The sequence below is a fragment of the Nerophis ophidion genome, linkage group LG04, assembly GCF_033978795.1.
Source record: "Nerophis ophidion isolate RoL-2023_Sa linkage group LG04, RoL_Noph_v1.0, whole genome shotgun sequence".
NCBI lineage: Eukaryota > Metazoa > Chordata > Actinopteri > Syngnathiformes > Syngnathidae > Nerophis > Nerophis ophidion.
This window is the reverse complement of record NC_084614.1, coordinates 27,963,799-27,987,445: the sequence shown is the minus strand read 5'-3', so window position 1 is coordinate 27,987,445 and position 23,647 is coordinate 27,963,799. Positions and strand designations below refer to the sequence as shown.

At 38.4% G+C, this 23,647-nt stretch overlaps 2 protein-coding genes across 4 annotated transcripts in view; one reads left to right on the top strand and one right to left on the bottom strand.

The window, feature by feature from the left end:
* LOC133551257 (transcriptional regulator ATRX-like) overlaps nucleotides 1-23,626 on the top strand; it is a 61,803-nt gene extending 38,177 nt beyond the window's left edge. For all 3 annotated transcript variants that reach the window (XM_061897767.1, XM_061897766.1, XM_061897764.1), the window contains exons 17-35: nucleotides 119-228; nucleotides 6,229-6,372; nucleotides 6,444-6,621; nucleotides 6,700-6,837; nucleotides 6,910-7,085; nucleotides 7,161-7,278; nucleotides 9,895-10,025; nucleotides 10,104-10,177; nucleotides 12,133-12,197; nucleotides 12,263-12,380; nucleotides 12,454-12,542; nucleotides 12,910-13,015; nucleotides 13,625-13,802; nucleotides 17,314-17,505; nucleotides 17,578-17,721; nucleotides 17,782-17,853; nucleotides 17,925-18,020; nucleotides 20,555-20,683; nucleotides 23,324-23,626. In XM_061897767.1, the coding sequence (XP_061753751.1) occupies nucleotides 119-228; nucleotides 6,229-6,372; nucleotides 6,444-6,621; nucleotides 6,700-6,837; nucleotides 6,910-7,085; nucleotides 7,161-7,278; nucleotides 9,895-10,025; nucleotides 10,104-10,177; nucleotides 12,133-12,197; nucleotides 12,263-12,380; nucleotides 12,454-12,542; nucleotides 12,910-13,015; nucleotides 13,625-13,802; nucleotides 17,314-17,505; nucleotides 17,578-17,721; nucleotides 17,782-17,853; nucleotides 17,925-18,020; nucleotides 20,555-20,683; nucleotides 23,324-23,425 (2,360 nt within the window). In that variant the 3' untranslated portion in view covers nucleotides 23,426-23,626. The remainder of the gene's footprint in view (nucleotides 1-118; nucleotides 229-6,228; nucleotides 6,373-6,443; nucleotides 6,622-6,699; nucleotides 6,838-6,909; nucleotides 7,086-7,160; nucleotides 7,279-9,894; nucleotides 10,026-10,103; nucleotides 10,178-12,132; nucleotides 12,198-12,262; nucleotides 12,381-12,453; nucleotides 12,543-12,909; nucleotides 13,016-13,624; nucleotides 13,803-17,313; nucleotides 17,506-17,577; nucleotides 17,722-17,781; nucleotides 17,854-17,924; nucleotides 18,021-20,554; nucleotides 20,684-23,323) is intronic.
* ccdc61 (coiled-coil domain containing 61) overlaps nucleotides 23,324-23,647 on the bottom strand; it is a 28,038-nt gene continuing 27,714 nt past the window's right edge. Inside the window, exon 14 of the transcript XR_009806458.1 lies at nucleotides 23,324-23,647. This exon is cut by the window's right edge and continues 1,281 nt beyond it. The gene's annotated coding sequence lies outside the window, so the exon portion shown is untranslated.

Below are 23,647 nucleotides of genomic sequence, written 5' to 3'. Positions count from 1 at the left end.
ACTTGTCTTTATTAGGGTCACAGACTCATTAGAAAGCTGGACCCTATCTCAGGATGCAAACTAGCATGTGCATTGTCTGAGATAAAACCTATTCATTTTCCTTGTTCCTCTTCAACAGGAGTCCAGTTCATTTGGGACAGCTGCTGTGAGTCCATGAAGAAGGCCAACTCAAGTCCAGGATCCGGCTGCATCCTGGCTCACTGCATGGGCCTGGGGAAAACTCTGCAGGTATTGAGGCGCCAAGAGTTACAAAAACATGGATTGACTGGTAACTGCAGCAGAGTAAAGTACCTGTAGGGGAGTAGTCTGGATCCAATGAGGTAAACTTGATTGCCACTTTAGGTAGGGATGGACGATAATGGCAAATAAAAATAATCACGATTATTTTGATTGATATTGTAATCATGATTATTTACAAGATTCTTAATTTCGTGTGTATCGTAACATCAAAAAATAACTTTAAATGTAGTTTAAAAAAACCTGAATATAAATTAGTAACAAATAAACCACAACAAGTGAAATATCGTTAATAGCTATATCAATAAATTTAAATAACAATAGTTATATTAAACATGTATATTAATAGTTATATTAAAAATAATTTTATCCCATTTTAATTGTTTACAATTCAGCTTTTAACATTTAAACTTTTTTTGACCATGTAGTGTGTTTTGTGTAAGATTTAATTTATACAAACATCCACTCATTTATTATTGCAATGCATCTTTGAACAGTTTTGACCAGTATATTAGGTCAAAGAGAAATCATTTTCTAACTCCATCAATAAATGCTTTAAGTACATTATTCTTGTGCAAGGTACTTTTTGAAACCTTTATTTTGTTAGCGCAGTCAGACTGGAGGTGGCACTCAGCGCTATTATTGTGAAGGAGGGCGGTGTGCTGTGCTGCTATTCTCAGCCTGACGAATAAGGAGGTGACTCATTATAGGCTGTTAAAGAGCGCCTCTCAAGTTGCGACCACTGTTTGTACATTGATTTTACATTGATGTAGTTCACAACAACACAAGTAGATGAGATGTGTTGTTGGAGTATAGATTGTTCTTGCCAGCTTTAACTTCATAGTTTAATCGCTGTTTCAAATCTCAACATTGATTAGTTCAGGATGGGGCGATTGTGTGTGCCTGGGATAAATGAGCGCTACGCGACACATTATTTTCCCAATCGAAGGTTTCTTCTCCTCACAATTACATTTCACTTACATTTATGTCAATTTACCTGATATTATTTAGTTTTTGTCCGAGGATTCCATTTTATTGGCCAAATATGTGACTCCGTCCGCGGTTAGGTGAACGCGGAAATCTTATCACTCGTTTTTTTGTTGAGGTTTGTGGCAATTTATTAGTCATACTAGAGCGGTGTCAAATTAAAAATGGCAACCTTAGTGAGATCCCAAACTTCTCAAAGACATGCTGTTTTTTTCGTTCATTCACTCCTCATCTGTTTCACCGTCACAAGCTCCGGAATTTACATGCATGCTGCACATTTTATAAAAAAATTATATTTTCATAATCGTGAGAGGCCGTATTCGAAATTTTTAATTTGATTCTTTGTCCAGCATTAAATTCTGGGGCATTTGTCATGGCGCATCAGTGCCCTTCTTGGCTACAATCACATTAACACTGCATGAATATGGCCTAAGTAATTATCACAATTGTTTTTAATCAATATTTATATTACAATTATTATTCAGGATTACCCATTGTTAGGTAGGGGGTGAACGTGACGTCATAATGTAATTTGTAATAAACTAGTCTAATAGGCTAAATAAACATTATCCAAATTTTTAAAGACCATTTTTTGTGGTTTTGTTCATTATTAACATTAACATGTCAGCGTTTTCTCATTAAATTATGCCTTTTCACTCTCTAAGAATTCAAGATTCCACGCTCACACCGGTTCATGCAAATTCTACCATTCAACCAATACCCGCCAATAAGCGCGCCCTCGCAACTTTGTCCATTATCCGCAACTTCTCCGGATATATTGGCTAATCGGCGCCATTTTTGGCAATCAAATGTAGGTGGTGATCAAATGTGCACGTCGACTGTCTAATCCAGGGTTTTCCAATTTTTTTTTACTTGGGGGCCGCATTGGGTTATATATATATACACATATATAGGTATGTATGTGTATATGTATGTATATGTGTGTGCAGGGAGCGTCACTAGCTTTTAAGGACAGGGGGGGCTTAGCCCCCAGGAGATGAACAGGATGTGAGTGAACATAGCGCACGAGTACAAAACTTCACAAACGGCTAACAAAGACTTAGAAATTATTATTTTTATTATTATTATTTCAGTCGGTTAAGGAAATTAAATATAAATGGAAGTCTGAATAGAAATGAGAAACGTTTATGTATACTGTAAATAAGAAAGACTAGTAAGTCTGTTGATCTGGAAAAAGAGCCAAAGCTGTCAAAGAGCTGAGGGACCATCTTCAAAGTGCAATGCTGAAACAAACAATGCAAACAATAAAATTTAACTTCCAGGGCTTGACATTATTGATGTCCTGTCGTCCCAGGGACGGTAAAAAAAATGCACAGGATGATGGCTTTTAACCATTTTTTTCTTTTTCTCTTTATATATTTATTCATTTTACATTTTATATTAAATGTCATGGATTTTCCTCCCTCTAAAAATCCTATGAAATGTTTAACAAGCCATCCTATAATAATACAACAGCTATTAATGTAACAATTTAATACAATAAAACAAATATATTTTTAATAGTTTTTTTCATTATTTTAACAATAGGCTAACGTATACTACTTTATATAGATTCTACAAGAAACACAAAACTTAAGAACTAAATTATTTACAAATGCAGACACAAGGTTATGTGCAGCTTCACTCATTGTAAAGGAAGACGGAAGTCCACGCAGGAGAAAAATGACTACAAAGATGGTGTCTGGGTTTTTCTTTATATGTATGTATATATATATATATATATATATATATATATATATATATATATATATATATATATATATATATGTATATATATATATATATATATATATATATATATATATATACAGTATATATATATATATATATATATATATATATAAATGATAAATGATAAATGGGTTGTACTTGTATAGCGCTTTTCTACCTTCAAGGTACTCAAAGCGCTTTGACACTACTTCCACATTTACCCATTCACACACACATTCACACACTGATGGAGGGAGCTGCCATGCAAGGCGCCAACCAGCACCCATCAGGAGCAAGGGTGAAGTGTCTTGCTCAGGACACAACGGACGTGACGAGGTTGGTTCTAGGTGGGATTTGAACCAGTGACCCTCGGGTTGCGCACGGCCACTCTCCCACTGCGCCACGCCGTCCCATATATATATATATATATATGTCCTTACGTAACATCCTCAGAATGACTGACAATTAGGAGGACCAATAGTCAACATGATCCACCCAGAAATAAATAAAACAAATTACTGTACCGAAAATGAACTGAACCGTGACCTCTGAACCGAGGTACGTACCGAACCGAAATTTTTGTGTAACGTTACACCCCTAGCGGATAGGCAATTATATCATCCGCAACTGCATCACTAAAGTCGTCATCCACCCAAACCAACATTTTATCAAAGCCACAACCGCCCGCCACCCGCCTGTTGTTATATATCTAATATAGACGATGCAAGGCATTAGTGAGGTTAGAAAGTGTAACTCCCTCCAAATAGCACAGACACAATGGCTTTCTTGAACTGATTTATTTAAAGGCTTCCTTTCCCTTCAAATTCAACATGAAAACTTTAATAAAAAATAAAGCACATTACAAACGTAAAAATAATAACATGCACAGCATGTGGATCAAACATTTTACCAGGTAAAATACCAACAAATGACAAACAAATACCTCGTTGGCCATACCCGGAAGTAGCTTCCTTACATCCGTCGACAGACCAAACGAGACACTTCAAAATAAAAGTATGCCCACCTACTGTTTCAAAGAGTGCTGCTTGTTTTTCGTATGTGGGTAACAACATTTAACTATTTATAAATGGTTGATTTATAAAGGCTAGTAAGGTAAAGTGTTGTACCTGACAAGTTTTGGCTACCTTGCTTCTGCAGCCTTCATCAGAGGTGTAACGTGATGTTAGCGTGACGTTGTCTGTGACGTGTTATATGGATTGTACCATCAAGAGTTGTCAGGTACAACACTTTACCTACTAGCCTATATAAATCAACCATTTATAAATACACGTCAGTAGGCTAAATGAACCTCTTCAACCTAACATTTAACTATGTGTATATATTTCCGAATGGTTCAACCGCCACCCGCCCGAATCTATTTAAAATCAATTTTTTCGTCATGTCACCCTCCCGACGGGCGTCTGCGGATGAAACCGCAAACCGCTCATCTCTACTCTGCGTTGACCTAGTTATCTGTACAAGGCAAAGAATTCCAAATAATTTAAGTGTTTCAATAATTTGATACATGTGTAAACTTGTATACATAAATTTCATCACATGATACATTTTTATGAAAATATTTGCTAATAAATTAGAAATTTTGGTCAGGAGAATATTGTTAGATTTTGACTCAAAATAGCAGGAAATGTATCCTAAACTAACATAGATTTCAACATTTTTTTGGGGGGGACATGCCCCCATACCCCCCTAGCAGGCAAGTGCACTGTGTGCACTTGGGTGCGGCTGCTGTGCGGCCTTCCGCAAAGCGGTGTTTTAGGATTAAAAACATTTTCAGCTGATTTTGTAAATCTTCATTCCCATCCCTGCAGAATAAACTCTCTGCTGTTGCAGCAACAGAGATACAGTCTATTGGTCCGTAAGATATACAGATATCTAATATATTCATACATTGTTTACGTAGGGTATACTCATTTATATATAACCTAATCATATTTTTTTTCAACTTAAAAATCGCTGACCGTTTTTTCCCCATTCTCTGGGATTATTGTTCCCAGTTTTGATCTTGGACGTCTGGTCACTTATAGCATATAAGAATATTCTATTATTGTTAAGCAAACTATGAACACGCCAAAACATGTGTCCTTTATCAGAGTTACACGTATGACAAAAAAAAGCATGAAAATCAGTGGTATTCAGTGAGATAAAATGCGCTGACAGTTCACTGCTCCTGCCAAATGAATTGCACTGAGTGGAGTGGATCACCACTCCAAGATGGCGGTTGCGCGTCTCGTCAGCGCCAGTAGGCATTAGCGCTCCATGCTGCACACTTGCAGTACCGCAAGCTAGGTCACAGAGAAAATGTGGACTGGATTTGAGTGATGTGATGTTTTCTATATGAACAAGTGGAATGGATTGAATACCGACGCACTGAAGGTGCTCGCTGCCTCGCTATGAATTGAGGGTTAAACTGAGTGAATAATGGCAGGTTACATGATTATTTATTTTAAACTCTTATTCGGGCCACTTTAAAATGAATATTTCGGCATGTATTTGTATAAAAAAATGAAAAGAAATAAAAACAAAATAAAATGTACTGCCAAATTATTTAGGGGGGCTTAAGAATATTTTAGGGGGGCTTGAACCCCCCTAAATTAGGCCTAGTGACGCCCCTGTGTGTGTGTATATATATATATATGTAAGTATATGTATGTGTATATATATATATATATATATATATATATATATACATACACATACACATACATATACATATATATATATATACATTTGTGTGTATTGATATTGTAAGCATGTGAAAGTTTTGACTTCGACCTTGTTTATTTTCGTGACAACCTTCTTGAAGTTTTGCAATCAAGCAGCTAAAATATGCCAAACATGGGTAAATGTGGAGAGCACCGCAGGGCTCGCCGAAGGCTGCCCAGCACAAATCAGCCGTTGCAGGACTGCCAAGCCCGGTGCCACGGGAACCACCCACCCCACCTGCAGGGACCCTAACGATAGAGATGGAACATCCAGCAACTGCCTTGGTGGATCCTCCCCCTGAGGGAAGAGGATGAAGAAGAAAATAAAAAAAGATCGGAGAAAAAAAAAAGGAGATCAGCCTTGCAACACTGCAGAATATTATGCAGCGCACTGAGCTGCCACGATAGACGCGTAGACTAGACCTAGCAGACCCCAACCAAGATGAGCAGCCACATTTACCAGCATATTTTCAGATGGGTCGACCATTCATATTGTCTTATTCATTGATCAACATTTGTAATAGATTTGATGTTTCTCCCTTTTTTGTAGGTGGTTACCTTGCTTCACACAGTATTGCTGTCAAAGAACCTACATTTCAAAACTGCCCTGGTTGTTTGTCCTCTCAACACAGTTCTCAACTGGATTAACGAGTTCAGCAAATGGCAGAAAAAGTTGGGGAAGGACAAGGTTAGGGTAGGTGTTTGAATGCACGTCTCATCTGAAATATTTAATGCGGACTATGTTCAAACAGAAATATGTTACAGGTTATTGAGCTGGCCACAATTAAGAATTCAACTGAGCGACTCCGAGCTCTGCAGACCTGGCACACTATTGGAGGTGTGATGATAATGGGCTACGAAATGTACAGAAACCTGTCACTATCCACTAAACTTGACAATGTGGCGTTAAAGGCTGAGTTTAAGCGCATACTGGTGGATCCAGGTACTTGAAGGATACTATGACTCAAGTTTCTTTCATTTTCACTCTGAGTAGGTTTTCTCAGCTGTGTCATCTATTCAGGTCCAGACATAGTGGTGTGTGATGAAGGGCACATTCTGCGCAATGATACCTCCAGTATATCTAAAGCCCTGAATGCTGTAAAGACGCAGCGAAGAGTGGTTCTTACTGGCACGCCTTTGCAAAATAACCTGATGGAGTGTACGTTTGCAACTCTGACTGCTTAACTGTTATCAGTATTGCTCATGATGTTTTTTTTTTCTATCGCTGCAGACCACTGCATGGTCAACTTCATCAAGCGGAACCTTCTGGGTTCATTGGGGGAGTTCCGAAACCGCTTTGTCAACCCAATACAGAACGGCCAGTGTGCTGACTCCACACCAAAAGACGTCCGCATCATGAAGAGGCGGGCACATGTCCTCCATGCTATGTTGAAAAGATGCGTGCAAGTAAGGAGTGTCATATTTTAGATATTGTTATTTATTCTTGCTCCAGTATTCGCTAAAGCTCTTTTTTTTCTACAGAGAAGAGATTACTCAGAGCTGACTCAGTTTCTGCCTTCCAAGCATGAGTATGTGGTTGCAGTCAGGGTGTCACTTTTGCAGTATAAGTTGTACAGCCACTACCTACATCATGTCAGTGGTGAGTACGATCAATATTTATCAATAACTGTCTAAAATAAGACCTGAGGCCAGAGCTAAATGTTTTCACATAATGAATATATATATCTATGAGCATGACATTGTGAAAGCAGAGTTTGCCTTACAGAAAACATCCACTCCGAGAAGTTGCCGCTAACTTTGCCAATATCAGTAACCTTACTCTACCATATTGATGTCCACCATATCGAACTATTTGGCCTTTTTTTGTTTCTAGGCAAGTCTTTTTTTTTTTGATGCAAAAAGGATGTATGAATGATGCAAATACTTTTTTCTACTAAGAAATCGTTGACACCAATGTCAAATCAATTGAAAAGTGCATGATTGACACAATAAAAAGAAATATTGATAACTGCGGTAAAACTCCCAGATGTTTAGTAATACCATTTTGAATTATAATCATCAGAAAATTAGTATGATAATCGCACTTTATAAATCCCCCAAAATGACTGGCTCGAGATCGCTAGTTTAAATGCTAACATGAAAACAAGAGAAGTTTTTACCCACTAAGAAACGACACACTCCAATCTTAGCGTATATAAACACATTGCTGTCTGAGCAACTAAGATATTCACTTTTGCAAATTGAAATTGTTTACGCTAAACAGAGCAGGACGCCACTACGCCCACCAGAAATAATTATTGATAATAATACATTTGATTTGTTACGCATTTTTCATTTAATTAAATGTTAAAGTGCTATAGTACAAACCAATATTTAAAACAAAAGCCTTGCCTTTAAAACAGATAAACGACTAAAACTAAAAACTAACAGTGAAGCATAATAAACACAAAAAATGCAATGCAGTAGGTTTTCTAATTGTGTGTCTGTTTTAATTTTGTAAAAAAAAGATCTTGCGAAAAAGAAAAGTACTTTTGAGCACATTCAACAATACAGTGATAATAATAACCATGATAATTTTGGTCATAATAACCGTGATATATTATTTTAATTTATTTACATCCCTAAATTTAACACAAAAAATTACTGAACATTTTTAGGTAGCTTTATCACCTTTTTTCAACATAAACTGTGATATTAGAAATAAGTATGTTTCCTCGACAGTAGGGATGTCCAAATTTTGCACAAAGGGCCAGCATATTGAAAAATGGAAGGATTTAGAAATTAGCAACGTGGCCAATAGAGCCGAACGATGAGCGAGAGAAGAGGGCGAGACAGAGCGAGACAAACACCTTTTTTTCCACCAACTGGATCAACCTTTTCTCAAGTTAACAAACGTCACGGCTTGGTGAAGTGGCGAGACCTGAGAGCGACACAGTAGGTGTGAGCCAGCTGGCGGGATACTGCAGCGGTTGGAGCAGCGAGCGACACAAGCCGGTGAGCTACTGCAGAACGTTAACCGGCGGGCGACACTGAAGGCGGCCCAGCCAATGAGCTACTGCAGCGATAGTCCAAGTAAGGGAGAAAACAGCCCAGCGGCGGCGACGAGGCCGAAACTGGGGCCAAAGAAGGCGCTCTCAGCCAAGTAAAGTGAGGAGGTCAGGAGAGCGCTGGATTTTTTGATGGCAGAGGTGACAGCCACTAAGAAACTACGAAGCCCCTAAAGGGTAAAGGGACATGGATGTTTTGCGAGAGCTCGCAACACTTTTACGAGATTTCGCAATACTTTTTGCGAGTAAAGAGTTATACCAGTTACAGGCAACACAAGTGCACTATTAAAACAAGGAAAAAAGCTAAGAGGCGCAGATGTTAGTTAAATGAACATGTAACAAGGTCTAACAAAAACATAGCCAGGAAAGCACGCACCCTAAAAAAAAAGAAAAACAACAACAAAAAAAGTAAAATGTGACAACAAACATCTTTAACTTCATGGAAATGAGATGATTATTCATCTCATAACTTAACTATTAGGAGATGTGTTGTATTTCATTGATGTAAATTATGTTACAAAATGAAGACAGGAAGTGAATATGTGCTACTAAATGGTAAATGGTAAATAGGTTGTACTTGTATAGCACTTTTCTACCCCTTTTAAAGGAGCCCAAAGCGCTTTGACAGTTCCACATTCGCCTATTCACACACACATTCACACAGTGATGGCGGAAGCTGCCATGCATGGCGCTCACCAGGACCCATCAGGTGCAAGGGTGAAGTGTCTTGCCCAAGGACACAACGGACATGACTAGGATGGTAGACGGTGGGGGATTGAACCCATAACCCTCAGGTTGCTGGCACAGCCACTCTACCAACTTCGCCACGCCGTCCCCTAAGTTGCTATGAAAAGGTGTAGGAATAAATAAATCTGGCTTCTTCTTACTCCTTTTCGCACATGTTGAGAAATATAAATATGTAAACTATATAATGTGTATGTAAGATAGGCTTCATCACCCCCCGCGACCCTGAAAGGGATAAGTGGTAGGAAATGGATGGATGGATGTAATTGTATACCTGGTTTGAAAATACATTTTAACCAAAAGCAACATTTTGAAACTTTATACAAATGCTAAAACAGTATTTATTTTCCCCATTTTTAAATTTTTTTTTTTTTACAAATTATAATTTTTCAAGTAGATTTTTGTGATCCATGCAGATTACTGATTTGTTATTGTGTAATGAAAATAGCTGTGTTTCTTCTCAGGCATGAGCGGCCAGATTGGCAAAGAAAAGGTTAAAATTGGTGCAAACCTGTTTAAAGATTTCCAAGTACTTGGTCGTGTTTGGACCCACCCTTGGTGCCTTCAGCTCACCCATAAAGCCAAAGAAAAAAAGGTAAAGCAGCAAACAAGCAATCAAGTCACCCCCAAAAAATATATTTTTTTAGATAAAAAACAATATTTCATCTTTTAGTTACAGGGACGTTTAGAAAAGAAGAATCTCACTGGAGGTGGAGCTTTGCAGCAAATTAGAGACTCCATAGAAAGGTGAGACCAGTGACATCATCTATTACAGGTGTGTCCAAAGTACAGCCCGGGACTTGTTTTTCCACATTGTAAAAATATGGCATAAATAATGAGTTCCAGACTCTGCAAAAGTCCATATTTTAGTAAAAGTTTGTACACTATGAACACAATATAAAACGCTTTACAGCACTGTATATAAAACATAACAAGGGGGTGATGGGTCAACTACCTACAACAACAACTGTCAAAAATTTGAAAAATGGAGCAAAAATGCACAATGTAAAGATAAATAGTTGTAATGGTTAAACTAATACCTAAAAAAAAACGTAGGCTTTGTCTTTAAATTCATGCAGGATATGTATATATGATATAGGAATGTCAAAGTTAATGTATTAACTCATACTATTAATCACAAAAACATATTGCATTTATCATGTATAAATGTAGATTAATCACACATTTTATTTTGACTGTTATTATTTTTGCATTGTATTTCTCCTTATCCTGACCACGGGTGGTGACCTGAAAGGTTGTGCAAGTTATTCATTAAGGCCAATGCAAATACCACTGCAAATTTCACTCAACATACAAATCAACCGCCAGTTTTGAACAAATTAATGACGTGCATTCAAGAAAAGCATTTTTAAAATGTATTGCTTGTATTTTACTGACGTCACGTCCGGCTCACGGTCCAGACCACTAAATATGCGTGGTGGTCAAACTAGCTTTGTTCTCAATGGGTGTTAGGGGCCAAATGCCCTCTGCTTGTGTGGTTTTCGGCTGTACAAATCATTCAAATCGCGAAAAGGATACATGTTTTTTCAGAGTGCCTTGAAAGGTAATCAAAAAGGCCAGAAGAGTGCAATATTTTACAAACGACAAAGCAAAGCATGCAACACACTCCCGTCCAACGGAATTGAAGAATGCGTGAGTTTGCAGGGATCCCTTCGCAGGTTTGTTTGATATACTTTTAACGTTTATTATCCCCCTTATTTTGAAATTATTTGTATTTCTTAAACACATGTTTACTACGAGTGTCTCAAAGTACCAACTCGTAGAGTCTAAATAAAAGAAAGCAAATGTGAGCAAAACCTGAATAAGGTTTTATACTTTTACCGAAGGCAACAATCATAAAATAAGCTTTCAGCATGTACACATTGTTGACATCTACAGTTATATTTTGATAGAATCGTAAACGGAAAGTGCAACAGCAACAAACATCAATAGACGCAAAGTTAAATCATGAAATGCAACCTTACCCGAGGAAAAATTTTGCATATTAATCAGGGAGAGTCTTGATGGCAATTTTCTTGACCCAGCCATACACAAAGAAGCTGTAGACCTCTTTGCTTTTTCAAGTTTTCATCTGTTTTGTCATGTAGATTCGATATGTCTGGGAACGCGATTGATGTCATCATTGATATCACCTCAACAAATCTTTTTTTGATAAAGTATAGGGATCTTTTCCATTGCATAGTTTGATTTTTTGTTCGTAGTATCTGCTATTTGCAGGAAGAGTTAAGCCTCTTTTGTACTCAGATAGTTCACACGCTGCTGGCTGCACAACAGCTGTCTTGGCTTGGTTGACCACAACTGGTTTTTACTTCCGGGAGCAAGTCATGTGTCATAATACAAGCAATAAAATCCTGACAATAATTACATGTGTGTCAAAATATTGCAGTTTAAGTTGTGCTAGTCCGTAATTTATTGCGATCAAACCTAAAAATATATATTTTTATACATTTATTTTATTTGAAGTTTTTTACAAAATTGGCAGGTCAAAATGTCTCCCACATCCTTAGACTTTTCTGTATGTCAAAAGTTTTGGATAACTTTTGGGTTGAAAAAAAATGCTCAAATAAGTACCCCATTGAACTGCACTACTTAATTTTATATTATTTCTTTGATTGAGTAACATTTGTGTATACGTTGTAAAAAAGTTAGGTCACACACGTGATTCATTCTGCTTGCTTCAGCGGACCAAGTGCGAGGAGCGCCTTGATTGGTCCGACCATCGTCAATGCTGATGCGGCATCTGAAGGTACTGATATTGCGTAATTACAGCAACACCTTGCAAACATTCTGCTCATGCGGCTTGCCTTTTAGGTCAATGCTGGTTCCAAAATCTGCTCTCTCAAGCGGACGCCAAAATCCTTGAGCACTCAGGCAAGATGGTGCTCTTGTTTGAGATCCTGAGGAAGGCTGAAGAGCTAGGTGACAAAGTGTAAGTGTCTTTTCTCACCCTACAACTCTCGAAAGATTATTCCTTCACATACACTACTTTTTGTCTTTCATAGACTTGTCTTCAGTCAGTCCTTGATCTCATTAGATCTGATTGAGGACTTCCTGGTGGCTGCTCATCACAGAAAAACTGACTCATCAAAGGGTATTATGGTCTAACTCAGTGGTTCTCAAACTTTTTTCACCAAGTACCACTTCAGAAAACACTTGGCTCTCCAAGTACCACCACAATGACTAACATTAAAATACAGTATCATCGTAGGCTTGAATGTTCATTTAAAAACAATGCAGATGTTTTATTTAACAAGTATATTTAATATTTCTGGCCACTGTAACAATACACACAGGTTAAGCAGTAACACTGTTTGAATATAGGAATATTTTACTTTTCTTCAATCAAGTGATTCCTTGGCGTACCACTATATAAAGCCCACATAACACAGTTGGAGAATCACTGTTCTAACAGATACATGAATCATGTATTGATTACATGCTTCTGTTTTTGTTGACAGTGGGAAGCTGGATTAAAAACGTTGATTACTACCGTCTGGATGGCTGCACCACTCCTGTGTTACGTAAAAAATGGTCGGATCACTTCAATAACCAGACCAATCCACGGTACAGTTGAGCTGACATTATTTGTTTGTATCAACTACTAGGGGTGTCAAAAAATATTGGGGCACTTATTTGTAATGAATCTTAATCAATTAAAAAATAATAATACATTAAAAATCATATTGTTGCTATAGATGCCCATATGTGGGCCTACCGAGGATGTCGTAGTGGTTTGTGTTGTGGTTTGTGCAGCCCTTTGAGACACTAGTGATTTAGGGCTATATAAGTAAACATTGATTTATTGATTGATATCTGCTGTACAGACTTACTTTACAAAAGAGAAGTGTGGGACACTTCTCTTTTTTTTCTTATTAGTATTTGAGTTTTAAGAAATTGGGTAGAATTTTTGTATTTGACTTTAATACATTAGGTAGCAATTTATAAAACAAAACAAGTTGTATTTAAAGTAAATATTAAAATTTATCACAGCTGTTTATGTATTTCATGGAGAAATGCAGTTAATCATAGAACTGGCACCCAATGTTAATAAAAGGTATGGTTTTTGAATCAAGAATCGTTTTGAATCAGAGATTCACAGCCCAATCGACTCCTGTACATGAGAATATCGTGAGGCGACTTTATACTTATGGTGGCATTTTTCTGTCCGCTTAGTGGTCGCTTGTTCCTCATTTCAACAAGAGCAGGCTCACTGGGCATCAACCTGGTGGCGGCCAACAGAGTGATCATCTTTGATGCCTCGTGGAATCCCTCCAATGACATTCAGAGTATCTATCGGGTGTATCGCTTTGGACAGACCAAGCAAGTGTTTGTCTATCGCTTCCTGGCACAGGTGAGCTCACAGCTTTGATGACTTACAAATATGATATTGTCATATCTGAAGTATGGCATGACAGCTATGATAAATGAGTACAGTTTGTAGTGGCAACGTTAGTACATTGTGGTTATCATTCATCGGATGAAAATATTGTGTTGACATACCTAAATTTATTAATATATGATATATTGTGGCCTGCCTGTGTATTTTATTGGTTGAATTATAACTGATTTTTTTATATGATTTAAAAAATATGACAATAACTAACATATACAAAATAATGGACTAATAATAGTTTGAAATTCTTTTCCCAACAATGAACTCATGTCAAGATTTTAGATATATTGATTTTTTAGGTTTGAGTGAAGTCTTGACATTCGTTGCAAATGTCATTTTTATCAATCAATCAATCCTGTATCACTTTATCATAATGACATGTCAACAACATTTTGTTGGAGCATAGCTAGTATGTTTATTCATGAATATTAGAGCGACTGTTTATCTCATTTAAGTTTTTAAGAAGTTTATAATAATTTATTACATTATGATATTACGTTTTAACTGTTTCTCATTGTATTGTATCTTTATCTTATCAAGCTAATAAAACTGTGAATGTATCTATAAACTATATATATCTACACTTTCACAGTTCATTTAAAAACGGTAAAAGTCCAATGTATTTTGCCAAAATTAAAGGAGAACTGCACGTTTTGGGGGGATTTTGCCTATCATTCAAAAAACATATGCAGGACAAGCACACCAATTTTTTAAAAATGTTTTATGCATTCTAACTAGTAAAGAAATGCGAGCAAAAGTTGGCTTACAGTGGAGCCTATAGCCTATAAAGTGATTAAAGCATCCAAACACCTCCACCATCATTTTATATACATGATATAAGTATATAGGTAATGTAGTAACATCCATCCATCCTCCGCCTATCCGAGGTCGGGTCCCGGGGGCAGGAGCCTAAGCAGGGAAGCCCAAACTTCCCTCTCCCCAGCCACTTCGTCCAGCTCTTCCCGGGGGATCCCGAGGCGTTCCCAGGCCAGCCGGGAGACAGTCTCCCCAACGTGTCCTGGGTCTTCCCCGTGGCCTCCTACCGGTTGGACGTGCCCTAAACACCTCCCTAGGGAGGCGTTAGGGTGGCATCCTGACCAGATGCCCGAGCCACCTCATCTGGCTCCTCTTGATGTGGAGGAGCAGCGGCTTTACTTTGAGCTCCTCCCGGATGGCAGAGCTTCTCACCCTGTCTCTAAAGGAGAGCCCCGCCACCCGGCGGAGGAAACTCATTTCGGCCGCTTATACCCGTGATCTTATCCTTACGGTTATGACCCAAACCTCATGACCATCGGTGAGGATGGGAACGTAGATCGACCGGTAAATTGAGAGCTTTGCCTTCTGGCTCAGCTCCTTCTTCACCACAACGGATCGATACAACGTCCGCATTACTGAAGACGCCCCGCCGATCCGCCTGTCGATCTCACGATCCACTCTTCCCCCACTCGTGAACAAGACTCCTAGGTACTTGAACTCCTCCACTTGGGGCAGGGTCTCCTCCCCAACCCGGAGATGGCACTCCATCCTTTTCCGGGCGAGAACCATGGACTCTGACTTGGAGGTGCTGATTCTCATTCAGGTCGCTTCACACTCTGCTGCGAACCGATCCAGAGAGAGCTGAAGATCCCGGCCAGATGAAGCCATCAGGACCACATCAACTGCAAAAAGTAAAGACCTAATCCCGCGGCCACCAAACCGGAACCCCTCAACGCCTTGACTGCGCCTTGAAATTCTGTCCATAAAAGTTATGAACAGAATCGGTGACAAAGGACAGCCTTGGCGGAGTCCAACCCTCACTGGAAACGTGTCCGACTTACTGCCAGCAATGCGGACCAAGCTCTGACACCAATCATACAGGGAGCGGACCGCCACAATAAGACAGTCCGGTACCCCATACTCTCTGAGCACTCCCCACAGGACTTCCCGAGGGACACGGTCGAATGCCTTCTCCAAGTCCACAAAGCACATGTAGACTGGTTGGGCAAAGTCCCATGCACCCTCAAGAACCCTGCCGAGAGTATAGAGCTGGTCCACAGTTCCACGACCAGGACGAAAACAACACTGTTCCTCCTGAATCCGAGGTTCGACTATCCGGCGTAGCCTCCTCTCCAGTTCACCTGAATAAGCCTTACCGGGAAGGCTGAGGAGTGTGATACCACGATTATTAGAACACACCCTCTGATCCCCCGTCTTAAAAAGAGGGACCACCACCCTGGTCTGCCAATCCAGAGGTACCGCCCCCGATGTCCATGCGATGCTGCAGAGTCTTGTCAACCATGACAGCCCCACAGCATCCAGAGCCTTAAGGAACTCCGGGCGGATCTCATCTACCCCCGGGGCCTTGCCGCCGAGGAGCTTTTTAACTACCTCAGCAATGTAGTAACATGCACATTCATAATAAGATCTAATATCTACATATGTTGCTCATTTTAAGCATACAGTGGTGCATTAATTTAAAAACCGCTCCATCCATCCATCCATCCATCCATCCATCCATCTTCTGCTTATCCAAGGTTGGGTCGCGGGGGCAGCAGCCTAAGCAGGGAACCCCAGACGCTCCTCTCCCCAGCCACTTCGTCCAGCTCTTCCAGGGGAATCCCGTGGCGTTCCCAGGCCAACCGGGAGACATAGTCTTCCCAACGTGTCCTGGGTCTTCTCCGTGGACTCCTACCGGTCGGACGTACCAGAAACACCTCCCTAGGGAGACGTTCGGGTGGCATCCTGACCAGATGGCCGAACCACCTCATCTGGCTCCTCACGATGTGGAGGAGCAAGGGCTTTACTTTGAGCTCCTCCCGGATGGCAAAGCTTCTCACCCTATCTCTAAGGGAGAGCCTCGCCACCCGCACCATGTTGTTTGCTTTTAATCTTGACAACATCATTAATTACTACTCACTGCAGACTTCATGAGAGCCAACAAACATATACATTGGGATGCCTACTAATAGGATGTTGATATAGTCCCATTAATTTGACAAATTACTCATAATCCTCGCAAAGAAAAAGGGGTGAAACAAAGTATATTTTCGTGTCCTTTTTGTTATTTAGCTGTCAAGGTTGACTAACTTCTCAGTTTATGTCTAAATCGTTTTAGTGTCAAGGTGAGAGACATGACTTATAATCTAGAATTTATTTTTTACAAGATAATGTCAATACAACATCATAAGGAAGTTGTCTCTCTCTGATCTTTGATGTCTAGAGGCATTAAAACATTTAATACAATAGTAGGCCAGGGCTGATATTCAATAAGTCAATTAATTGAACAATAAATCAAATTGAACTCAATCCCTCCCTCTCTTCATCCATTTATTAATCCAATAAGTCATTATTTGAACAATAAATCAAAGTGAACTCAATGCCTCCCTCTCCTTATCCATTTATCAATCCATCCATCCATCATGTGTATGACTCATAACCAAATGAATGTCAGACAAATATTGTAATGTTATTGTTTGTGTTGGAGCTGCAGGGCACGATGGAGGAGAAGATTTATGACCGCCAGGTGACCAAACAGTCCTTGTCGTATCGAGTGGTGGATCAGCAGCAGATCGAGAGACACTTCACACTTTCTGAACTGACAGAGCTTTACACGTTCGAACCTGACCTGCTGGGCGACCCTCATTCCAGGAAAAACAAGAGAAAGACCTCTGATTTGCCCAAGGTGTTTACTACTTGATCATTATTTATTATTAATCATACAAGTGAGTTAATGTGTGTGTGTGTGTGTTGTCAGGATCAAATTCTGGCATTCCTCTTGGAGAAGTGCAAAGACCACATTGTCAGCTACCATGAACATGAATCTCTGCTGGACCATAAACAGGAAGAGGAGCTCACTGAGGCAGAACGCAAAGATGCTTGGGCAGAATTTCAGGCTGAGGTAACGACATCAGCTTATTTTTATTTGATGATATGATAACCTCAATCTGTTTCGTTATAGTCCAACACAGCCAGCACCCCACTACAACTCAGCATGGACTCTTTGAATACCAAAAGCAATGAGGAACTGGTAGTGAGTTGATCGTACCTTCTAGCCTATTTGTGCCTGTCATTAGTTTTACTGAACACACAATGCATGTGCAGGACTTGCTGAACAAGAGCAGATCAAAAGTAACAGCAGCCTTTCAGTCTCTGCAAGGAATAACGCCTCACAGCCTGCAGGACTACATGTTACGACTGGTAAGTCTTAACAAATGTACTTTTATTAGGTGAGTAAACGAAGACAAAATATTTGAAACACAGTTAAGTATAGAAATTTATATGAAAAATAACATTGATATGTGAATAGAATGATACTTGTTCGGATACAAATTTTTTCACTTCTGATATTTTACTGATAATATATCCTTGAGTGTTGGCTGACACTGGTACTATATGATTCAATATGAACATGAATCATACATGCTCATGCAATATATAACTAACATTATTTTGTAGTGTGGAACGTTACAAAAGGTTTGATCAAGTGAAATTAATCAAACAGAACAATAGTGGGTATGAAAAACACTTAACTATGTATTATTAACCGTCTGGAATGGGCCTATGAAGTCTATAAGTCATTGCTTCTCAATTATTTTCTGTTACCACCCCAAGGAAGAAGAAAACTTTTTGCGCCCAACCCACTTTCTACTGAGACTATAAATTGCATCATTTGTTTATTAACGTGTTTATTTTAGTTCTTAACCAAAAAGAGTGCATCTATTATCTTGAAAAAAAAAATAAAAAATCCTAATTTATACTCGAACATTTTTTAGACCGTCAAGAGCCATTTGAAACTGAAAAAGAAAAGAAAATAAACTCAATAATTGATCAGCAACATTACTTAGGGGCACAGTACATAAACACTTAATCATACAAAACAAAAATGAACAAAACAATTTGTGCAGTTTTTTATGAATGAAAATGAGGAAGCACGTTTTCTAGTTCGCAGCTTTTCAAAGCAGGGTTAATGCATGATACTGATGAAGCATGTTCCCTGGGGTCACATGCGCCACCCCTGACACACATGAATTGATAGACTTAAGCAAGTTGAAAAACGTATACGGGTGTTACCAATTAGTGGTCAATTGTACGGAATAAGTACTGTACTGTGCAATCTACGAATAAAAGTTTCAATCAATCAAAACACACACACACACACACACACACACACACCGCCCCACCGCCTCCCTTAACTCCCTTAAGGTGAGGTTCTTTATCCCCAATTCTAACAATCCTTCGTTACAGTCTTTCATAAATTTTTCTCTTCCGTCCTAGTCCAGGGAGGTTAGCGACAGTGCATTTGGCTTTAAACTTCTTGATGATCTTGTGCACAGTAGACACAGGAACATTTAGATCTCTGGTGATGGACTTGTAGCCTTGAGAGATTGTCCATGCTTTTCCACAATCTTGGTTCTTAAATCTTCTGAGAGTTATTGGCTCTTGTTTTTTTTCTACATGCTCAGTGTGGTACACAAAACACAAAGGTTGAGTCAACTTTTCTCCATTTTAACTGGCTGCAAGTGTGATTTCTATATTGACTGTATGTAGTGTAGTAACGGCACATTTATAATAACATTTAATATTTACATATTAAATGCAAATATTAATGAGATATTAATTTAAAAAATGCATCACATTGGCTTTTTTTTAAAAAACATCATCATTGATTACTGCTCACTGCAGACTTCATGAGAGCCAACAAACGTATTAAAACATCATTTACTGTACAACGTCTGCTGTCATTAGGATGCCGACTGCTGGGATTCATATATTCCCATTTAGCTGAAGAATGACCCATAATCCTCGCAAAGAAAAGAGGGGGTGGACCTAAGCGTCTTTTCGTGTTGTTTTCACCATTTCTGGGTCCTTATTGGCGGTCAACTTGTAGAGATATACCTCGGCCTTCTTCTATCCAGGTGAGAGGCATGATTTATGATCCAAAATAAACTTCCATGGAGCAAGGAAACACCTTAACAGTTGATCATTGTACAAAATTGTACACAAGCTTGTGATCACGGCGCCGCTATAAATAATTTGTCTGCGTTAGCGCTTATAATAACAATATCACAAATACTTGATTATTATTCAAATCACGAAATATAAATGGGCTATTGTTGGCGCCTTTTGAATGGTTATTTATTGGATTTTGTTGGTAAAATAGAGGACCCCACATAAGCTCCGCTGTAAGAGACTTTTGATAGCATTTAATTATTTAGAATTAATTTGAAAAAAAACATCCATCTTTCATATTGATTGTGAACGATAGGCAAAATTTAAAATAAAAGTGCAGTTCCCCTTTGAGCTAATAACTCAGTATGGTGAATGATGCGTAGACGTTTGCTACTTTCTTATACACTTCTGCTTTGGAGACTTTAATATGTTTAATATATTGAATATTGACAAATGTGTTTTCGACTGCAGCATCGTTCAAATAAGAACACTTATGATGTATGTCTAGTTTGTGTGCTTAACTGTTGTGTAGCTGCTAGCTCCTAGTATGCTATATCCTACCATGTTCACTTTTTGTAAATCACTTCACTAAAATAAAAGTAAAGACCAACTTTGTGAGCTTTTTGGAGGACCTTGCATAAGTAAACATGCTGCAGGACTGCTTGTATTTTAAGATGCGAGCCGATACAATCCAATAATTGTTTTTTTGTTTAAAATGTTTGTTTGTTATTGAAGGCAAATGTTATCAATATTATTACACCTGTTATTCCTCCTTGTTCCAGCTGCAACTACACCCAGGACTGACGCCAGATCAAGTCCAGCTGAAGGCCAAGCAGTGGAAACAATTTGACACGAAGGAGCTGTTACGTAGAAAAGCACTTTATCAAGATTTTTTTGCACAGCAGCAATCAGTAAGTCAAACCATTGAAACCAGGTGTGTGTGTATATAAACACACATATATAATATGTATATATATATAATATATATATATATGCGTGTGTGTGTGTATATATATATATATATATGTATGTATGAATATATATGTATGTGTGTATATATACACACATATACATATAATATATTATATAGTATGTGTGTATATATATATACATGTATATATGTATATATATTTATATGTGCGTGCGTATACAGTTGTGATCAAAATTATTCAACCCCCACACAATTTTGGTGTTTTAGCAAGTTGGACATTTAGTTCGTATTTTGTTTATAGTCATATCAAATAAAATTGATTCATAGGCCCAAAGAGTTCCACTTTTGTCTCATCACTCCATAGAACAGTTTCCCAAAACCTTTGGGGTTTGTCCAGATGATTTTTAGCATACTGGAGTCTATTTTCTTGTGCCTGGTAGTCAGAAGTGGGGTGCGCCTGGGAGTTCTGGCATGGAGGCCTTCATCTCCCGCTCGACATCCATCGCTTTCGGTCCCCTAGAGGGGGGGTTGCCCACATCTGAGGTCCTCTCCAAGGTTTCTCATAGTCAGCATTGTCACTGGCGTCCCACTGGATGTGAATTCTCCCTGCCCACTGGGTGTGAGTTTTCCTTGCCCTTTTGTGGGTTCTTCCGAGGATGTTGTAGTCGTAATGATTTGTGCAGTCCTTTGAAACATTTGTGATTTGGGGCTATATAAATAAACATTGATGATTGATGATCTCGTAGTGCGCGCCTTCTTGTCTGGGATGAAACCTGCGTTCCTCCCTTTGCAATGTCCTGTTGTAGTTCCTCAGCTGTTACCCGGGGGTTTTTCACCACTGTACGCTTCAAATACTGGACAGCAGATGCACACAGCATCCTCTTTCTACCACGCCCAGGTAGTGTTTCCACTGTACCTTTAGCTTTAAACTTGCGAATTATGCTCCCAACTGTGTCTCTTGGAATGTGTAATGTCTTTGCTATTTTCTTATATCCATATCCTTTCTTATGAAGAGAAATTACCTCCTCTCTGGACTTCTTTGACCACTCCCTGGACTTCACCATGTTGCAAATACATCATTGACCATCTACAAGAAGCTGAGCATCACAGTCTTTTTCAATCAGTTTAATTGTTGCTCGTTATGGTTCTAATCACATCTACAGGTGTTTTCAACACCTGATTGAAAAGACCTTATTCAAATTCTGTTCTTAAGAGTTATGATCTTCAAGGAGTTGAATAATTTTGTCAATGAGATATTAAGAGAAATGACACTGTTTGGTATGTTACAAAATATAATGTTGTAATTCAAGTTGCATTTGTCTATTTAATGCATCTTTATTTGATATGACTATAAACAAAATAAGGAATAAATGTCCAACTTGCTAAAACACCAAAATTGTGTAGGGTTGAATAATTTTGATCACAACTGTATATACAGTATATACACATATACAAATATATACCTATACGCATATATATTTGTGTATATTTATATGTATATATATATATATACGCATATATATTTGTATATATATATGGATGTGTATATATATATATATATATATATATATGTAAATATTTCTACACATGTAAAAACAGTACAACCTGCGGTAAAGCCCAATTCTTGAGGGTAATCATCAATACGCTGACATATGGATGCGCGCTTGCCCGCACACACAAATAGACACACAATGCTTTTGGCAAACAGTAGAGTGTTGAGTGTGACGTAACAACAATCAAAAATAAAGAATGTAGGATTTACAATATTATCAGGAAATTATCAGATACACTTCAGTTTCGATTGATTTGCTGTAGCTAACAGACTAAATAGCAACACATTATTGTTATTAACAACCCCCCTGACAACACTAAAATATGAGGTATCAATGATAAAACACTGAATATTAAGAATATGTGAAAGTTAGCTTTTGTAACAACCTCCTTAAAGTTTTGTTATCAATAAGAAATATCAAGCACCTAGAAAATGGATGGATAAAATGCACTAAACATGGCAAAGTAGAATAGAACAGAATAGAATGGACTTTATTGTCATATAATGAGATTAAGGACTCCAATTTAAGATGCAGCAGTGTGAACAAATGTGGGGTAAAAATAAACTACACAAGGGGTAATAAAGAAAAAACTAACAATTGAAATAAACAGAATACTGTCCAATAAAAATAATAAGCAATTCTGTACAATATACAAAACACTATCGAAATACAAAATACTGTACAATATACAGAACAAGACAAGAGTATCGGAGAAATAAATAATCAGTGCCAGACGTACTGCACTTGAAGGGTAGTATTGCACAGTTGGATATTAGGGTAGTATAATGTATAGGGGGGAATTATTATAAGTTAAGAGTTCAAGATGGTGACAGCTCTGGGAAAGAAGCTGTCTCTGAGCCTATTTGTTCTGGCTCTGATGCACCTGTAGCGCCTGCCCAATGGTAGCAGGTCAAACAGGTGGAAGCCAGGATGTGTGCTGTCTTTGGTGATGCTTTTTGCTCTGTTATAGATTATAGAGAAAGTGTTTCGCATGTCACCCATCGATAAACAATATGCGTCCGCAAGCATATTTCTGTGTAATAACACCTGTCCTGTTCCTTTTTTAGCTGACTCAGTACATCCAGGCCATCCTAAAACACAGGAGGAATGAAAAGACGCAGCAGGGGGCGCCCGTTAACATCCTGCCCACGACATCATCGAAGCAGTGAAGCACATTTGTTTGATCATGAAAGACGGTTGCACACTCCAGCGTCTACGCAGTCAGCACTTTAACGCCAACTGGTGTGGTTTTGAACACTTTGTTCGTATTTCTTAATCCTTCCTTCATGCTATTAATATTTTGTAAGTACTCTGAAGATTTTACCATTTCTCTACAAAAAGTAAATATTAAAGGCATGTTCTTTGATAAACATTAAGTGATTCTTTCTCAG